At 32.8% G+C, this 18,851-nt stretch overlaps 2 protein-coding genes across 2 annotated transcripts in view; both read left to right on the top strand.

The window, feature by feature from the left end:
• LOC129989483 (neprilysin-1-like) overlaps positions 1-18,851 on the top strand; it is a 459,015-nt gene that overhangs the window by 239,473 nt on the left and 200,691 nt on the right. The window lies entirely within an intron of this gene.
• Positions 2,842-8,188, top strand: LOC129987497 (uncharacterized). The gene is made up of 3 exons (XM_056095471.1): positions 2,842-3,570; positions 4,246-6,634; positions 6,824-8,188. Exons 1-3 carry the CDS (start codon positions 2,894-2,896, stop codon positions 8,186-8,188), a joined length of 4,431 nt encoding a protein of 1,476 aa, XP_055951446.1. The 5' UTR covers positions 2,842-2,893.

The raw sequence follows: 18,851 nt of genomic DNA, 5'->3' as shown, positions 1-18,851 counted from the left end.
TCTTTTTCTGAAATCTTCTTAGAAATGTTACAGACTTCGAATAAGATAATCAAAAAGTATGTAAAAATGTTGGAAAATACGAGTAAAACAAAAAAGAAAGCTTATATTTCAAAAATATTTTCATTTTGTTGAGTAAATCTTGTTCTTTTAAATTCGATGCTTTAGAATTCATGCAAAAATTATTATGAAGTTTGTAATACATATAACTATTTTAACAGTATAACGAGTTTTAAACAGATAACTTAAAATTAAATAATAAATATGGATTATACCTCAAACTTAATTCAAGAAATCTTTAAACAAACATGATCATCTTTTGAAAATCTTAAGTATATATTTTCGAAACTCGTTCAATATTTCATGACTTAACTTCAAATCTTAAATAAAACCATGCATATTTGAGCAATCATTTATATTTTTTTAAAAAATTCCTCTTCCACTCCAAGTAGATACTTTCAGAAAATTCTTTACAAGATATCCTTCCATATCTCCAAATATCTTTTGCTTGAGCATGCTTCCTTCGTTCTATTTAAGGGCATCTTAGAAATTCTCCATCCGGCCGCAGAATATTTCCAAAACTGGGTCTAGAATGCGTTATGAGACATTCTTCATTCCATAAAGCACCCCGGCAACTCGAATTTTGAGCGGCGAATCCGAGATGCTTCTCGAGATCGTCTAATGTTGGCTATCTCATTTACTAGAGCACGAAATTTTATCCGCTGCAAGGAATAGGAAGATGAGTCATTCTTGGTGACTGGAAGCTATTCACCAAGAATGACTCATCATGGAATTATTTTTTTTAGACTTTATTCATTCGGTGTCGTTGTGAAATTTAAAATATGTCATAAAATAAAGTGCGAGATTGTCTTGATGCTTGTTATAAAAAATAAAAAGATTTGTTCTTGGGAAAAGATTGAACAAAGTGAAATATATTTTAACCCTTTTGCGATGTATTAAGTTTATACATTGTTGGCATGCAAGTCGTATTTATAGATGTCCTCTCTTCTCATTTTCTTCTATTTCATTATCACTGGAAATTTTCTAACAGCACCATTCATCACTTCACTGGAATTACATCATTATTAGAATCACTAGTTTAATACAAGATGATAATTAAAAATAAACTATCCCGATAAATAAAACCATAACTATTACACCGTTTACAGTAACAGAATAAAATTTTGGTTCAATTTATTTTAGAATTCGCTTAAGAATCATACGAAAAACAACTGTTTAAACTCTAACAGTTGCTGTTACAGTGACAAAATTTGAAAATTTTCGAATGGAAACACCAACTTTTTTTATTGGCATATATTTTCTATAGCAAGAAACAATAAATAGCGTTGAAGTGGTATCTGTAATACGAAAATCATCATTGCTAGACAGACTAAGAAAAAAAGAGAAAACAATTATAGTGGGTCTAACAGAGAAGGGAAATTTACCAGATTCCTCTGGGCATGGCACGCGCTTTGGTTCTTGGTACCATCTGCCGCATGCAAAGTATCAACGTGGTTGAAATAGGTCAAGAAAAAAATGTGTAAAACACAATAAAATGAGGGGTGAGGAGGGTTGCTTTGTTTCTTTGCTATTGTTGGTTATTTTCTCTTTTCTTCTTTCATACGATTCTTGAACGCATACCTCAAAATATCTTGAACTAAAATTTTATTTCGTTCTTGGAAGTGGAAGATTATTGGAGCACCCGCCTTGCGGAGCAAGACTATCTCCATGATCCGGGTGCTTTTAGGACCTGGCGTTGTTCGTTGCCTTGAGCTGTGGAGACTATTAAAGAGAAAATTGGTAAGGGTTTTTGCCGGTTCCAGAAACCAGGGTGTGAGAGCGGGAGCGAGCAGTGTCACACAATGGGTATCCGTTCTTCGGGAAGTGGGTGGATTCAGCCTGTGGAGTAGTGATACCCAAGAAAGTGTTGTTTTTCTGCAGTTTAGGTGTATTTTGCTGAAGCTAGGCTATTGCTCCTGGTGAGTTTATCTCGTTCTTATGAATGGTATGATAGTTATATTCTCATATATCGGGAAAGTTATTTATAATCACCTCTAAGTTCAAAACAATTATTATCACTTTCTATATAATGACAGTATTCGAAAGAGCAATTCAAAATCTTGATTTCGAATTCTCAATATAAATTCCAATGCCTTCTCCTGATGTTATTTAATAAAAAAAGTAAAAACTTGGTAATAAAATTTGGTCTTGGATATTCATGAAAAATTAAAAAGCTTCTTAAAAATAAATAAATAAATGCATGTAAATATCGCAAAAAGTATTTTACACTAATGATAGTAATTCCGAATCATCCTAACAAAGGAAGAAGGTAAGAAATTTTTAAAAAGAATATTTGTAAAAGACCCTCTGTTGGATACCAGGCCTTAACTGTAACCAGTTTTAACTGTGAAGAACTTTCCCTTCTCACCACCAGGGGTTTGTTGGCTTCCTCTCGATTTGGCGGCAACCAACGAACGCGTTTTATACTCTTCTAACTTGTAAATATATTCTTAATCATGTAACCTATAATCAAGTAACTATTAAAATAATATCTTAAAGAGAAGTTCCCCATGTTAATGAGTCATACAGTCACTGAACCTGCCACTAATTAGATATTTGAGATTTTCAGCTGCAGATGGAGACAACAACACCAGTATGTAAACAAAAAGAGATTCCAACCAACAAAACAAAGGTAAGCGCATTTACTTGCCTTTAATTTAGAGATTGTTCGTGTTGGAATATTATTTGGCATCCCTGCCGGGATAATTGGTGTGGTTTATTCCAATTTAGAGCTGAAAAATATATATTAGAATTTTGAACTGATTTATTATTATTATTGAATTTATATATTATTGAATCTTACTGAATATAAATTTCGAACTGTTCAATTCTAAAAATGGATGATAAAAGTGGCAGGTTAAGAAAGAAACGGGGAGTTTTGAGAACATCTGTTACCAAAATTTGTAAAACTATTGAAACAGAACTAACGAAAACAGATGTAAATGTCGATATGTTAGAAGAAATGTTAGAGCAGCTTGCGGTTGAGTCAAGTGAATTAAAGAATCTAGATTCACAAATTGAAGAATTCGTTTCCGAGGACAAATTAGAAAGAGAAGTAAAAGAAGTATCGGAATACACCCAAAAAATTATAACTTGGAAATTTAGAGCGACCAAAAAAATTCGCGAACGAACAAAAAATGTTGATTCTTTGAATGTTCCAAGTTCCTGTTATAAAGAATCATCGAACATTAAATTGCCAAAACTTGCGATATCTAAATTCTACGGGCAATCAAGTTTATGGCTTTCATTTTGGAACTCCTTTGAATCAGCCATACATGAAAATGATTCATTAAGTGAAGTCAGTAAATTTAATTACTTAAAAGCACACCTAGGTGGTTCTGCCCTTAGTACCATAGAAGGATTTGCATTTACACCAGAAAATTACGAAATCGCCATAAAATTACTTAAAGAACGCTTCGGAAGATCAGATGTTCTCATTAATACCCATTTGAATAATTTACTGCGTATCTGCCCATTAAAGAACTCAGATGATATTGTATCATTCAGAAAAATGTTTGATAATATACAGACAGAAATCCGATCTCTTGAATCTCTTAATGTTTTGAAAGAAACCTACGAAAACCTACTTTGCCCAATCCTGTTAAAATGCCTTCCCCCCGATCTCGTTTTAGAATATAATAAAAACATGAAATCGGATAAATATGAAATAGATGAATTGCTCGACTTCCTGTCTCTTCAGCTGAAAGCAAAAGAACGATCGTTAATGTATGCTTCTCCCGTGAGTTCGAAAAAAGAAAAGTATTCATTTCACCCGTTGCGTTATGACTCAACTAGCGGAAAAATAAATAATCCTAGATGTTCCACTGCAAAGAGATTTAGCAGTTCAGAATTGATTAGTTCTGAAGTAAAAATAAAAACACCGGAATGCTTATTCTGCAATAAATTTCATGATGTTGTTGATTGTGAATACGTACGTACTTTAAGTTTGGAAGAACGGAAACGTATACTGTCTAAAAAAGCTGCGTGTTTTATTTGTGCAAAGCAATTTCATGTTGCTAAATTTTGTAGGTCAAAAATAGTTTGTACTCTCTGTGGTAAAAAACATTTATCCATATTATGCAATCAAGATAATTCTGTTCCGAAAAATAATACCCATTTTAATGAAAGTAAGGATGAGAATAATCTTTTAAATGAAAATTTCACGTTGGCGAATAATTTATGTTCCAGGGAGGTTTATCTGCAGACTTTAATTGTTAGCGTCGAAAATAATGATTTAAAACACTATGTTAGATCGATCATTGACCTCGGGAGCCAGAGGTCGTATGTCAGCAAATACATAGCGGATGTAATGAAATTGAAGTGTCTTGGGGAACAAACGGTGACTCATGGACTTTTCGGAGGACTGAAAAGGCGGGAAAACCACAAGATGTATTCCATTAAATTGCGTAATACAGAAAATAATTTCTGTTGTAATGTAGAAGTAATGGATCAGAATAAAATTTGCACTTCTCTTCCCAAATTAGATTCTAAAAACATCGAAGAAGTAAAACAATTGGGTATATTTGTTAGTGATATTTGCTTAGATGAAAATCTTTGTTTGTATGAAAACGATCCCAAGGAGATTCACATATTATTAGGGGCAGATACGGCAGCCAGATTATTTACAGGAGAAATTAAAAAACTTTCGCCTGATCTAATTGCGATGAACACCAAGTTAGGGTGGACAGTTATTGGAAGATCAGGAATTAATAAAAATGATAGTTCCAGCACGCTAATGTCGCTACTTGTCAACGACGTAAATATATCCGATCTTTGGAGGCTTGATACATTGAATATCAATGACCCTGCGGAAACTCAAAGTAGAAAAGAACTAGAAGAAGCGGCTAAGGAACATTTTGAACGCAGTGTAACACGAGATAACGAGGGGCGCTACATTGTCAGTCTACCGTGGATACATGATCATCCACCTCTTCCTGATGGCAGAAAGTTAGCTGAACGAAGACTTAACAGTTGTATTAAAGCCTTAGAACGTGTCGAGAAGCTGGCCGATTATGATGATGTTTTTCAGGATTGGCAGAATGAGGGTATCATTGAAGAAGTTGATCCTATGCAAGAAATCAAAGAAGGACAGCATTTCTTACCTCACCATCCTGTCTTCAAGGAGAATTCGACGACCAAAGTTCGACCCGTTTTTGATGGTTCAGCTAAAGAAAAGAATACACCTTCTATTAATGACTGCCTCGAAAAGGGACCAAATCTTGTAGAACTCATTCCATCTCTCATAAATCGCTTTCGTGTTGAAAAATATGGAGTGATATCTGACATTAAGAAGGCCTTTCTGCAAATTGGATTACAAGAACGAGATAGACCATATCTCAGATTTTTATGGAAGGATAGAAGAAAAGACGGAAATATCAAGATCCTGCAGCACAAAAGAGTTGTGTTCGGAATCTCCTCCAGTCCTTTCCTTCTAGGAGCTACATTAGAACTTCATTTAAAAAACGCCCCAGATCATCTCAAGGAAACAGCCCAGCAACTTATGAGGTCCTTCTACGTTGATAATTGTGTTTTCAGCGTCAACAGAAGAGAAGAACTCGCTAGATTTATTTCGGAATCACAAGCACTATTATCTACTGCCAAGTTTGAACTTCGAGGGTGGGAGCATTCTCCTACTGAAGACAAAACTGAAGAAAGGCAAGAAGACCGAAAGGTTCCAGTTCTTGGGCTTCTGTGGAATTTACCAAAGGACACTATATCTCTAGATTTGAAAAGTTTGATGAAAGAAGATAAAGGACCTATTACAAAAAGAAAAATCCTGTCAACCGTTCATCGAATCTTTGATCCGATAGGATTTTCTTGTCCAGTGACTCTAGAGCCCAAATCTTTGTTGCAGGAATGCTGGAAATTGGGTCTGTCCTGGGATGCTGAACTCCCTCTGCTGATAACTGAAAGATTCGAACGCTGGAAGATGAAGTTACCGAAATTGAATGATCTTGAAATACCAAGATGTGTACGTGAGGACTTTGCAGAAGATTCCAAATTTTCCATCCATGTTTTTTGTGACGCAAGTCAGAGTGCCTACGCTACATGTATCTTCTTGAAAGCTGAATCTGCTGATAGCACGTCGTGCCAGTTAATACAAGCTAGAAATAGAGTTGCTCCTTTGAAAAAGATCTCTATTCCACGCCTAGAACTTTTGTCCTGTACTATTGGTGCTAGATTGGCAAAAGCAACCATATCCGAACTTGGACTTGAGAACATACCAATCTTCTACTGGTCTGACTCTATGAATGCTTTGTATTGGATCAAAAGAAATGAGAATTGGGCCACGTTTGTTTACAACAGGGTACTGGAAATCCGTAAACTCACCAATCCTGAAGACTGGAGGCACATAAGTGGAACATTAAACCCAGCTGACCTTCCATCACGAGGTTCCAATGCAGAGGAACTTGTGAAATCTCTTTGGTGGAAGGGTCCAAATTGGCTGAGAATGCCTATAGAAGATTGGCCTGTTTCGGAAACTATGCCAGATTTCGACGTTGTAAACTCCGAAAAAAGAAAATCTATTGTGTCTGTCACTAACACCACGACAGAGCAATTAGAGTACTTTTCTAAGGTATCTTCTTTCCGAAAAATGACCAGAATCACGGCTTGGATTTTTCGTTTTTATAAAAATGCTAAAACCCAGAAAAAAGAAAGAAAATTCGGTACCCTAGATTTTGAAGAAGTAGAGGCTGCAGAAAAGTACATTTTAAAACAAGTTCAAAGTCAATGTTTTTTGGGGAATGAAAAACTGAACTTACAGACATTCCTGGATTCAGATGGTTTATTAAGAGTAAAGACCAAAATTTCTCAAAGAAGTGATCTACCAACATTTAGATTTCCAATTTTGCTGCCTTCAAAGCATGATGTTATTGGAAAACTTATTTTTGAAAAGCATGTTGAACTTAGTCATGCTGGGATACAGATTTTGATGTCGAGTTTAAGAGAGAATTATTGGATCTTAAAAAGCAGGAAGACAATACGTCAAGTAATAAGGAATTGTGTAATATGTCAACGTTTTTCATCTCGGCCATTAGAAGTAGCAAGTGCTCCACTACCCGAAGATCGCGTCAGAGATGCTTATGTTTTTGAAGTAGTAGGAGTTGACTTGTGCGGACCACTATATTTGAAAAACAAAAGCAAATGTTGGGCTGTACTTTTTACATGCGCAGTCTATCGCGCAGTCCACATCGAGCTGGTAACTAGTTTATCAACAGATAGTTTTATTCTAGCTTTACGAAGGTTTATTTCTAGAAGAGGAAGACCAGCTACAATTTATTCAGATAATGGAACCAACTTAGTGGGTACTTCTAATGAGCTGAAATCTGTTGATTGGGTGAAAATACAAGAATATGCCTCAGTAAAGAAAATCCTATGGAAATTCAACCCCCCATCAGCCCCATGGTGGGGCGGATTTTGGGAAAGGCTTATAGGTATGTTGAAATCTATCTTAAGAAAAATTCTTGGAAAGGCCTCCTTACAATTTGAAGAATTGTACACTGTACTATGTGATGCTGAGGGCATTATAAATTCAAGACCTTTGACATACTTAAGTGAAGACAATGAGGACCTTATAGCATTAACACCTGCTATGTTTTTACAAGATTTAAAAGAAATAGGAGTTCCAGATATAGATCAAATAGATGCTAAGAGAATGAATAAAAGATTCTTCTACAGGCAAAAAGTGTGTCAAGATCTCAGAAAACGTTTCAGAATCGAATATCTTGGACATCTTAGAGAATTTTCAAAGATTCGTAATGAATCTAAAATTAAAGAAGGAGACATTGTTCTCATCGGTGATAGTAACGTCAAGCGAATAAATTGGCCTTTGGGAAGAGTCATCAAATTATATCTTGGAAAAGACAAGAAAGTTTGTCTCGTGGAAGTCCAGACCAAATCTGGGTCTTTCCTACGTCCAATCCAGAGACTTTTTCCTCTTGAGGTCAGCCAAAGTGAAAAATCTGCTATCCCGTGTCTCCCAAAGAGTGATTCTCCATCCACAATGATGATTCCTGATGGTACACCTACCTCTAGTGACTCTCATGCTGTTTCAGATGTGAGACAACCAAGAAGATCCCGTTATGGCCGGCTTTTAAAGCCCAATGCTCTCCTAGACTCATTGGTTTGAGTTTCTAAAGTCTTTACGAAACTCAAAGGTGGGAGAGTGTTGGATACCAGGCCTTAACTGTAACCAGTTTTAACTGTGAAGAACTTTCCCTTCTCACCACCAGGGGTTTGTTGGCTTCCTCTCGATTTGGCGGCAACCAACGAACGCGTTTTATACTCTTCTAACTTGTAAATATATTCTTAATCATGTAACCTATAATCAAGTAACTATTAAAATAATATCTTAAAGAGAAGTTCCCCATGTTAATGAGTCATACAGTCACTGAACCTGCCACTAATTAGATATTTGAGATTTTCAGCTGCAGATGGAGACAACAACACCAGTATGTAAACAAAAAGAGATTCCAACCAACAAAACAAAGGTAAGCGCATTTACTTGCCTTTAATTTAGAGATTGTTCGTGTTGGAATACCCTCTACTAAAACAGACATAAAATGTTAAATTCATAATGGTAAAAGATTGGAAGCCAGTGCTTTAACCTGTTAACCGGGTATGACGAAATATTTCATTGCTGAACAAGTTGAATATAAGTTAACTACGCGGTTAACAGGTTAACTGAAGTTTATTCCAATTTAATACCCGAAACTTGCATCCGAATATTATATTCATATTTTACATTAGGAAAATGTTAAATTTAGTAATTGAACTTATTTGAATATTATTCTTCCCAGAAGGAGGGGTGAACATGCAGTGTGATATACGTTACGCTTCTAATTGGTTCATGATGTTACTGAGACATCATTTGAATTGATTCTATTAGACAAAACACGTGCATCTGATTACAGCAATTATATTGCAAATAATATCCATCACTTGACTAGCCGATTGTAGCTGAAAAATATGAACAAGGAAAAAAGAAGGTTATGGATTTCTGTCTTCTGATTACAGTATTTGCTTGGAATTATTCGAAAGCTGTCAAACTGATTGTATAGGTTTTCCTGTTTCCCTCAAGCGAAACAGAAATACAGGCCAGTTTCTTCTGATAATCCTCAAGATGACAACTTACTCTCTTATACTGTTGTCAAAACATCTGCTTTAGCTATTTTCGAGGTACTCCAATGTCGCTTTGGCGACTAGATGATGTATTTATCCCTTATTTCATGAATCCTTCACTGATTGGACTAGATATATTAAACACTAGACTAGACATTATTGTACTAGATATTATTATAAAGTGGTATTGTTGCCATCTCATAAGGCAGATAATATTGAGTTTTATTTATAAATGAATCATTTTATTTTGCATTCTATACTTATTAGATAAATGAATCGATGAATTTCATACTGAATCACATATTAGATAAATGAATCAATGAATTTGATACTGAATCCCATATTAGATAAATGAATCAATGAATTTCATACTGAATCACATATTAGATAAATGAATCAATGAATTTCATACTGAATCACATATTAGATAAATGAATCAATGAATTTCATACTGAATCCCATATTAGATAAATGAATCAATGAATTTCATACTGAATCATATATTAGATAAATGACTCAATAAATTTCATACTGAATCACATATTACATAAATGAGTCAATGAATTTCATACTGAATCACATATTAGATAAATGAGTCAATTAATTTCATACTGAATCGCATATTAGATAAATGAATCAGTTAATTCCATACTGAATCATATGCAAAATAAATGAATCAGTTAATTTCATACTGAATCATATATTAGATAAATGATCTATTAATTTGATATTGAGTCACTTATTAGATAAATTAATTTCACATTGAATCAATTATAGATTTTAATAATTTTAATCTTCAAAAATCTTATGAAATTATGTTGGTAAATTGACACTGAGCACTCCCTATACCAAAAAAGAGATTGTATTTCTGGTGTTTATGTTTTTTATATATATTATTTTACTCAGGCCTAAGAAACTATAAAGAACCCCCTACAAACTATTTCCCCTATCTCACGATTAAAAAAAAAAAAGAAAACTATAAAAGAAAACTTTTTTCCTCGGCGTTATTAAAATTGCTCGCTTCAGTGCTTTAGACTGACTTTATTGCATTGCTTTTTTTTTTTTTTCTCCTTATCGGTTGAGTTTTCCTGAAATTCAATAATTGGAGTCCAAACAACATTTCCGCAACAGATAGCTCAGTAGATTTACAATCAATATCACCGCCCCGATAAACAAGCCCTTTGTTTATCCCTGGGGCTTCGGGTAGTCACGCCCCAGCGAATGCTTTCTTTGCGGGCCGGGATGGCCGTAAGTGTTGAGAGAAAATTTAAAGAGCAATCTCTTGTGCAATAGTAGATAACGGGGAACGAAGGAAGTTTTCTTGCTGCCTCAACCCCCCCAATCCCCTGCGTAAAAGTGGAAGTTGTGTTAATAAAATAGATTTATCGTCATCGTTTTCAGTGTACATACTCTGATTTAAACTTTTACGAGCTTATCTATTGTTTTCTAGGACGTAGATAGGCAGTTTTATGCCTACATACCAAAACGGAGGAATCGAAAGCGATTGAAGAACTAGAATAGCTGCCTTCTTTCTATTTATGCATGTTGTATATAGGATAGGACAGAGGAATGGGATGTTTTGGATATATTCATAAAATCGTTACTTTTGGGGAGAAAAGGAATTAAGTAGCTTATAAACATTAATGATATCGTAGAACTGGATGATATTTATAAATAGAAAATCCCAATCTAATATACATAAATTCATTTCCGTTCTTTCCAACTGTTCCCTATTAGCACATTGTTTTACATAATATTTCCACGATTTTCTTAATGGACTGAATGGCTTACAATATCTTGGAAATATAACGATATTACTAAAGATATACTTACGATATATTTTATTAATGGAAGGACTTTTTGGATACCTTCAGATTTTGCACAGCCACTAATTCCACTAATTGTACAGCGACTTTTCTAGTAGTACATCCACTAATTTCACTTATTGTCCAGTTACTAATTCCACTAATTTCACAGCCATTAATTAATAATCAGTGCCACTGATCTTGCAAGCCAATAATTGGACTCCTTCAGATTCTAAGCAGCCACTAATTCGTATGACTAGAAATGAAAGTGGTCATTCAAAATCTATTTTGAAATTCCCCAGTATATCTCTATGTTCTTTCTAACCGATCGTCCTATTTCCATTGTACCTATTAGCAAAAAGGCGTGAGTAAGACTGCGATGAGTGTTCAAATCACGTCCGGGTCACCAATGTGGAAAATTGTGACCACTAATTCGTGACTAGAAATGAAAATGGTCATTCAAAATCTATTTTGAAATTCCCCAGTATATCTCTATGTTCTTTCTAACCGATCGTCCTATTTCCACTGTACCTATTAGCAAAAAGGCGTGAGTAAGATTGTGATGAGTGTTCAAATCACGTCCGGGTCACCAATGTGGAAGATTGTGATGAGCGAGGATAGAACCTGAGACCTTGCAGTTCGCAGCCCAGTAACATGACCACAATACAAAACAATTGCACGGGTAGAGCAGTTGTTAACTGGCTTATATGATATTCACTACAGGTGTGTACAATGTGTCGAATGCCATACAATATCTTGGAGATATCTAAAGCTATTATTGATCACTTTGTGCTAAAGAGTGGCCTTTTTGAATTCCTTCAGATTTTGCTCAGCCAATAATTCCATGAGTTCTACAGAAATTGAAGTAATGGCACAGCCATAATTCCACTAATTTCATAGTTGCTAATTCCACTAATTGCACAGTAACTAATTAATAACAGCGCCACTGATTTTGCAGAGTCACTAATTGCCTTCAGATTTTGCCAATCATTCGTTTTGCTAAAAATGTAAATAGCGTCTCAAATTATGCATTGAAATTCCTTAGTATTATCTCCGAGCTCTTACCAACAGATTGCCTTGTTTCCATTGTTTCCTATTATCAAAAAGTTCTATACAATGTCTCCACGATTTTTTACAATATGCTGAATGCCTTACAATATCTTGGAGATATCATAATAATGTTACCGGTCATTTTTTGTTAATAGATTAGACTATTTGGATTCCTTCAGATTTTGACAGTCACTAATTCCACTAATCGGATTCTACTAATTATACAGCAATTCCATTAATTTCACAGCCTCTAACTAATTCTACTAAGTGTACAGCCACTAATTAATAATCTGATTTTGCACAATCACTATTTGGATTACTTCAGATTTCGCACAGCGACTAATTCATATGGCTAAAAATGTAAATCCCTAGTATTCCCTAGTATTATCTCCGAATTCTTACCGACATATTGTTCTATTTCCATTGTGCCTTATTAGCACAAAGTTTTGTACAATATTTCCACAATTTTTTACAATGTGCTGAATGCTTTACAATATCTTGGACAGACCATGATGATATTATTGGGCAATTTGTGCTAATTGAATAAACAGCCCATTTGGAAAACCTATCTTCTGCTGCATTTTCGCAATTGCTAATTAGTTCGGCTAAAAATGTATATAGTCACTCAAGATATGCTTTGAAATTTCGAAGTATGTCTCTAAATTGGGTGATTTCTTAGCCTTGCATTCTGATCATTTTAACATTTTCTGCATTGCGTTCAGTATGCAGATTTAATAAGTGATTTCTGTGTCCCTTAAAGAATCCCTTAAATAAAGATAAGTAATTAAATTATCTTCTTTAATTATTAATTAAGGATTAAAACTGATTAATTAAGGTACGAATGTTTTATGAGAGGGAGTAGAACTGTTTCATTGAAAAAGAACTGCTAATGGATAAATAGATTTTAAGATTAATGTTCTTTGAAATAATTACCGCATCAGCAGTTCTCACAATACGTTAATACATTTGGTCAATCGAAGCAAATATTTATTTTTAGATATTGTTTAGTTAGCAAAACTTAACAACATTGAAAAAATAAACCATGTTAACGACCTGAAAACAGTAATTGTGTTCAAAAAAGTAATATTTCAGTTACAGACTTTTAACAACAATAGAAACATTTTTACCTAAAACGAACCTCTACCATGTGACACCATAGATATGGCGATGAGAAGCTTCCTATTCCTTAGTTGGATAGTAATGTTGTAAGATCGAATTATCTCCATTTCAATGACGAAATGTACTTCTTGCAGGAGAGGTTGCACCGTGATCGACATAAGAATTTAACCTTAGTTCCTTCCTCCGAATCGTTTCAATGATGTTCATTCATTTATCTTTCATGCTTAAACAGGATATTGGTAATTCTTGATAATTGGTAATTAATCTGTAATTTAACCTCACTGAACATTCATAATTCGTTCCTGAATCTTTCTCGTAATGCAAAACACTTATTCAGAGAAACATTTTTTTTTTAGAATTATTGTAAAACGGGATAAAGCTCTCCATTCCTAAAAAAATTGTATAATAATGTATTATTAATAACACATGCTTTTTTGCAAGAAAGTTGTCTAAAGACATTTATTATTGCCTTTTCATAATTTGCCGAAAATTCAACAAGAATTATCGTTAAATAAATTTGCAGCAAGTATAATTACTCCCTTGTCAGGGTGATGCTTTCCAACATACGATGCAACAGTCTTTCATGCTGTCAACATATTCCTTATTTTCATTGGAAGATTGTTGTCTTGCTGAGATCGTTATATCTCCTCTTTTTTTGATCAAACCTCATCCTCAACTTTTTGCTATGACACAGAATGCAGCTTCATAATTTATTCAATGGTTCTATGACTGGTTCTATGCTGGTTATGTTTTTCCAGCAATTCATCGTTGCACTTGATATCCATCCCTGGCTTCATAATCTTCGTCAGAGACGCAATCTCTTCTATTAAGACTTTACAAGCATTAGCTCAAACCTCTAGGAGTCGCATTAGACAGCGCTATCAGGCCGAAGGCTTTATTCATGCAAAAATATTTACCTTCAAATAAGGGCTCAACATGGACTAATACTCTAGATACAGGCCACTCTTTCATATAACATCAATACGTCTCCTCGCTACTCGTTTTGTGCAACATCGCTTATAAGAGAACAATTTACATATTGTTTATGCGAATCACTTGTTATTCGAAAGCGTGGTATGACTGCATAAGACTGTTTAATAAAGAATAATATGGAAAATTAGAGCAATTAAAACAGGACTTTTCAGCAAAATATTTCAGCTTTAAAAGAATACTATCTGCAAATAGAATATTAGCTGTGACTTTTCTGCATTGTATTAATGATATAATATTTCATATATACATTGTATAGAACTACATAAAGAATTTGTAATATTACATTACAAGTACAGAATTAAATCATTTTTATTTATAAATCAAAATTATGTAAGATGTAAGCTGCTATGCTCGCGCTGTTGTATTTGTCCGCCACATGAGCAGAATTCATTAATAAATCTGCATACAAAAAAGAAAATTAATAGATTTTTTAATATACATGTATTAAAATAGTTTTTATTCCCAAGAAATTAAATACTGCATTAAAAGAAAAACCTTAAAAAAAACTGTGCCGCCATCTCACATCTTTAAAGATTGCATACAATAAAATCGTTTGAATTTCTTCTTGTTTCAATTTTGCATGTACCAGCATAAAATTAGAAATTTCCTAATCTTTTCATCTTATTCAGCTTTTCTCTTTTATTAAATTAGTTATATTCTGATCGTCCTAAATGTAAAATGAAACCAAATGATCCTATTTAAATACTTTTGACTTTCTTTCTCCTCCTTTACGCTCGATTGGAAACAAACCGATATTGGATTAATTCCTGCTTCTGACTTTTCTTTTCATCAAATAGTCGAAAATTGTCGTTAAGTTTCAATACAGATTACATTTATATTTGATAAAAGTAAAATTAATCTGATTTTTCCGAATTCTATTAACATCGACAGTGATTTACGATATTGTTCAAATTTTTTTGTAGAACTCAAAAACGAAGTAAAATATTCGTCAATCTTTTCATCTCCAGGTTTTGATAGATTTTTAAGTAAATTTCTAGAAAATCGTCTTTTGAATTATGTGTTATCTGTAAACATAGTAATTCGGAGAAGGACGAACGAAAATGATAAGAAATATACAATTGGTACGAAATTAATGCGAATGATTTTTTATTTTATTCTTCACACTGAAACTGTATATCTGTATCATTTTTTGAAGACATTTTTCTGTGGTAAAATGTATTTGTTGTTTCTAATTCAGATTAAAAATAGCGATTAAATACATTAAATGTGCTGTTTCCACTCTCTAAACACAAAAATATGTCCCTAGTTACTCATCCAATCTTATTTAAAGTACAAGCATAAAAATATTGTTACGAATCTGTGATGTGAGAGTAGTCGTGAACCAGATCGGAGAGTAGTCGGAATCAACGGAAAGAACTGGCCTTCCAGAGATTAGCGGAGCAGCGACGGAGTCAAGCTAGTGCTGAACTAAGCTGTGCGCTACTGTCTGCAGTAGAGAATCTTGTTGTATGCTGCACGTCTCGGCTGAAGATAATCGTCTTCTGTGCTGTATATAGTTGTCGTCTTTGTGCTGTCCTGTGTGTCTTCGTGTAAATAAACGATGTTGTTTTATTTTCTACTGCCGCCTGCTGATTGAGCGTTCTCCACACCATATAACTCCCACTATCCAAACGAACCCGGAAATTTCGTAACAATATAATGTAAAAATAGGAAGGAATAAAATGTTAAAGTTAGTAAATAAAAAAGTGCTGACAACACTATATTAATTCCTTATTATTTGTATTTTTGTAAAAACTTTCAATATTTTAATATTACTTTTAAACATTAATGCAAAAAAGTATCTACGTGCTACTTTTTACTGTCCCGCTTTCTATATTTTCCTTGCATTAAATTTATTAATTATATATGAAAAAATATTTATTAGAAAAATAAGGCTATAAAAATATCAAAGAATAATAAATTCACTATAAAGCAATTAGCTTTATCATTATAGGGCTAAAATAAACTAGAAATGTCTTCCTTCATTTTCACTTAGTATATTTAATTAAATTAATTAATTTTGAATAGTGCTTTTAAAACTCATTAATTATTCTAACGATTTTTATACATTTCTGTTCTAACACAACATTTCGTAGATATGTGATGTGTTTTCTCAATATAACAAATTTTTATATAATGATATATCCAATATAGCCTATTTCGACAACTTTTCATAATATTAATGAGAAAAAGTATTCGTTATATTCTACTGTAAAAACTGTTGCTTTTAAATGTGCAGATTTTTATTGTAATCAGTTTGAAATTTCCTTGAGAAATTTTTTCACAACTTTGAAGTTATTATGATTTGATTATATACGGCTATATCCTTTAACATAGATTATATTTAATTCAAATATTATCCTAAAGAAACAACATTATTTTTCTCAATACTGATATTTTCTAACCATTTATATCAAGTAATAATTAAAAGAGATAATTTAACCTTTTAAAGGGCCAATTTTTTCTAGTCATATTATGTTAAAATATTTTTAGGCTTGAAATTAGAATAAGAAAAGGGATTCATTTAGCTTATTAGATAAATTTCATTTGATTATTAATTAATTTGGTTCATTAATAATTAAGTAACAAATCAAGACGCATCATTTTGTCTGAGATAAAGAACTGAAGCATCTAAGTTTCTGACTTACTAAAAAAATTTGTCAGAACTTATGCCAATCTACATAATTTCATACAAAGATTGATAAATTTGGTGGAAAGCATACTTCCCACGGCCCTAGAAAGGGTTAACCCAAGAATGCATAAGTTTTTTTTCCTTTTGGAAAAAAATATATGGACTTTGAATAATTGTGTATAATTTAGGAAAATTATTTTTAAAAAATTTTCAGTCAAATAAAGAAAAAACTTTAATGTGCTAAATGTTTACATTATGAATTAAACAATGCGCCAGCTACAGAAGTCACATTGCAATAATTTTGCCATAAAAATAAAAGTCCATTTTTACCCATATATATATTTACAATGCAATATATATATATATTGATAATAATTGTAGAATTATTCATACAATAGCCATTTTATTATTTTCCCAAGTTTCCAGTTTAAATCTAATTCTAATACCGCTAATGGCATATATCGGTCTTTTCTACAAATGTTTATCAAAAAGCATTTCCAAACACTCATTGTTGCCCTTTGGAACAGCCATTAAAACCTCATAAATGGAAATAAAAATGTTTGGCCAAATGGCTACACGATGCACTGTAGGGTTAAACTTCTGAACGTTAACAAAATAATTTAAAAGTCACGATATCATTTACCCATTTATAACCTGTAAAGAGCTAGGTATAAAATATTATATACTATCATTATATTTGTTTTCATTATTTTTTCTGGCTCTGCTAGAATTAAATAAGGCAATTTAAACTCACAAAAATTGAAATTCATAAAAAGTTTGAGAGAATTGTCATGAAATTCGTTTTTTTTTTATCCATTCCGCTATCTGTTGCAGACAGATAAAATGAAAGAATTTTCGTAAAGCATTAAAGATGTAATTTGGCTTTTCTTTATGTAATATTTTTTCTTTCAAACTCATTTCTCAATTTACGATATGATGGAATACAAAAATACCAAAAAAAAAATTTTTTTTTCACTTTTGCTAGAGGCATTTCTTATCTCTCGTTTATTATTAACTAGTTTTGCGTTTAATAATTAAAACCACGGCTTTTATCAAAAGTTAAACAAAAGATCTTTTCAAATTTTTGCAACTTTCTTTATAAAAGGCTAAATTGATACAACTTTTGGGAAGGGAAAAAACAAGTCTTTGTTCTGTCAGAGTAAAAGAATAAATAAAATAATAAAAAAAAATATAAAAAGTACCTTCGCTTTCTCGGCATTGATACGCATTGTAACATCTATTCATCCTTCGGGTTTTATTTCTTAGAAACCGAACGTATATTTTTTAATTGGTATTCTGATATCACCACCACCACCGTTCTTTTTAATTGAACCCAGATTCATTATAATTTTGTCGTTCGAATCTGAAAGCATTCTAGCGATATTAATAAAACCAGCTGAAAAGATCTTTTTCTTTTTTTTAATACTTTCTTTCTTTCTTTCTCCTCTTTCATTTATTTTATAAAAGTCGTCTGCATTTTTTCCTCTTCCTTTCAGTTCTGTGATCTTTTCGTTTTAATTAACGAAGAGCGGTGGAATGAAGTGAAAGTTGAAGTCATTAAGTCAAAAGCAAACCATGTTTCAATCCTTAATTGCGAGTTGAAGTGTTCGAAACGAATTACAATTCTGGGCATCTCAATAGAAATGAGAAAATATACACACTCTTCGAAAGAATTATTAAGCTTCATTGCGTTTCTTTCGATTTCTTTTTTAAAAAATTGTCATTTTTTTCTCTGCTGGTTTTATTTCAATTTATTAAGCTAAGCATTTTCAGATAACATGAGGAATAAGCTACATTTGCTGCTTTCCAGCTGTTTGTTTTATTTTCTTCATTTTGGCGAAGTACTCGTGGCTTCCTTTTTTAATTAAAAGTTAAAAGAAATAATCGATGTGTTGGAATTTTATGTGCCAAGTGTTTCACTTCTTGAAATTATTTAATTTAGCTACGAAGCTTTAATAACTTGAACTGGATGATCTCATGTGGTCTTCTGAAAAAAAAAAGTTTTCTTTATTTCTTAAATAAGAAAACACATTTTCATACCCGAATCAAAGTTTATTTTGCTTTTCTATTTA

The sequence above is a fragment of the Argiope bruennichi genome, chromosome 10, assembly GCF_947563725.1.
Source record: "Argiope bruennichi chromosome 10, qqArgBrue1.1, whole genome shotgun sequence".
Lineage (NCBI taxonomy): Eukaryota > Metazoa > Arthropoda > Arachnida > Araneae > Araneidae > Argiope > Argiope bruennichi.
The sequence above is the reverse complement of the archived record's forward strand: the minus strand, read 5'-3'. Positions and strand labels throughout refer to the sequence as shown.

What these genes read in the sequence shown, in the direction of transcription:
- LOC129987497 (XM_056095471.1), top strand. Translation starts at nt 2,894, where the DNA reads ATGGATGATAAAAGTGGCAGGTTAAGAAAGAAACGGGGAGTTTTGAGA. An exon ending in ATTGTATCATTCAGAAAAAT is followed by an intron (nt 3,571 to 4,245) that starts GTTTGATAATAT and finishes TTTATGTTCCAG; the next exon opens with GGAGGTTTATCTGCAGACTT. An exon ending in AATTAGAGTACTTTTCTAAG is followed by an intron (nt 6,635 to 6,823) that starts GTATCTTCTTTC and finishes CTGAACTTACAG; the next exon opens with ACATTCCTGGATTCAGATGG.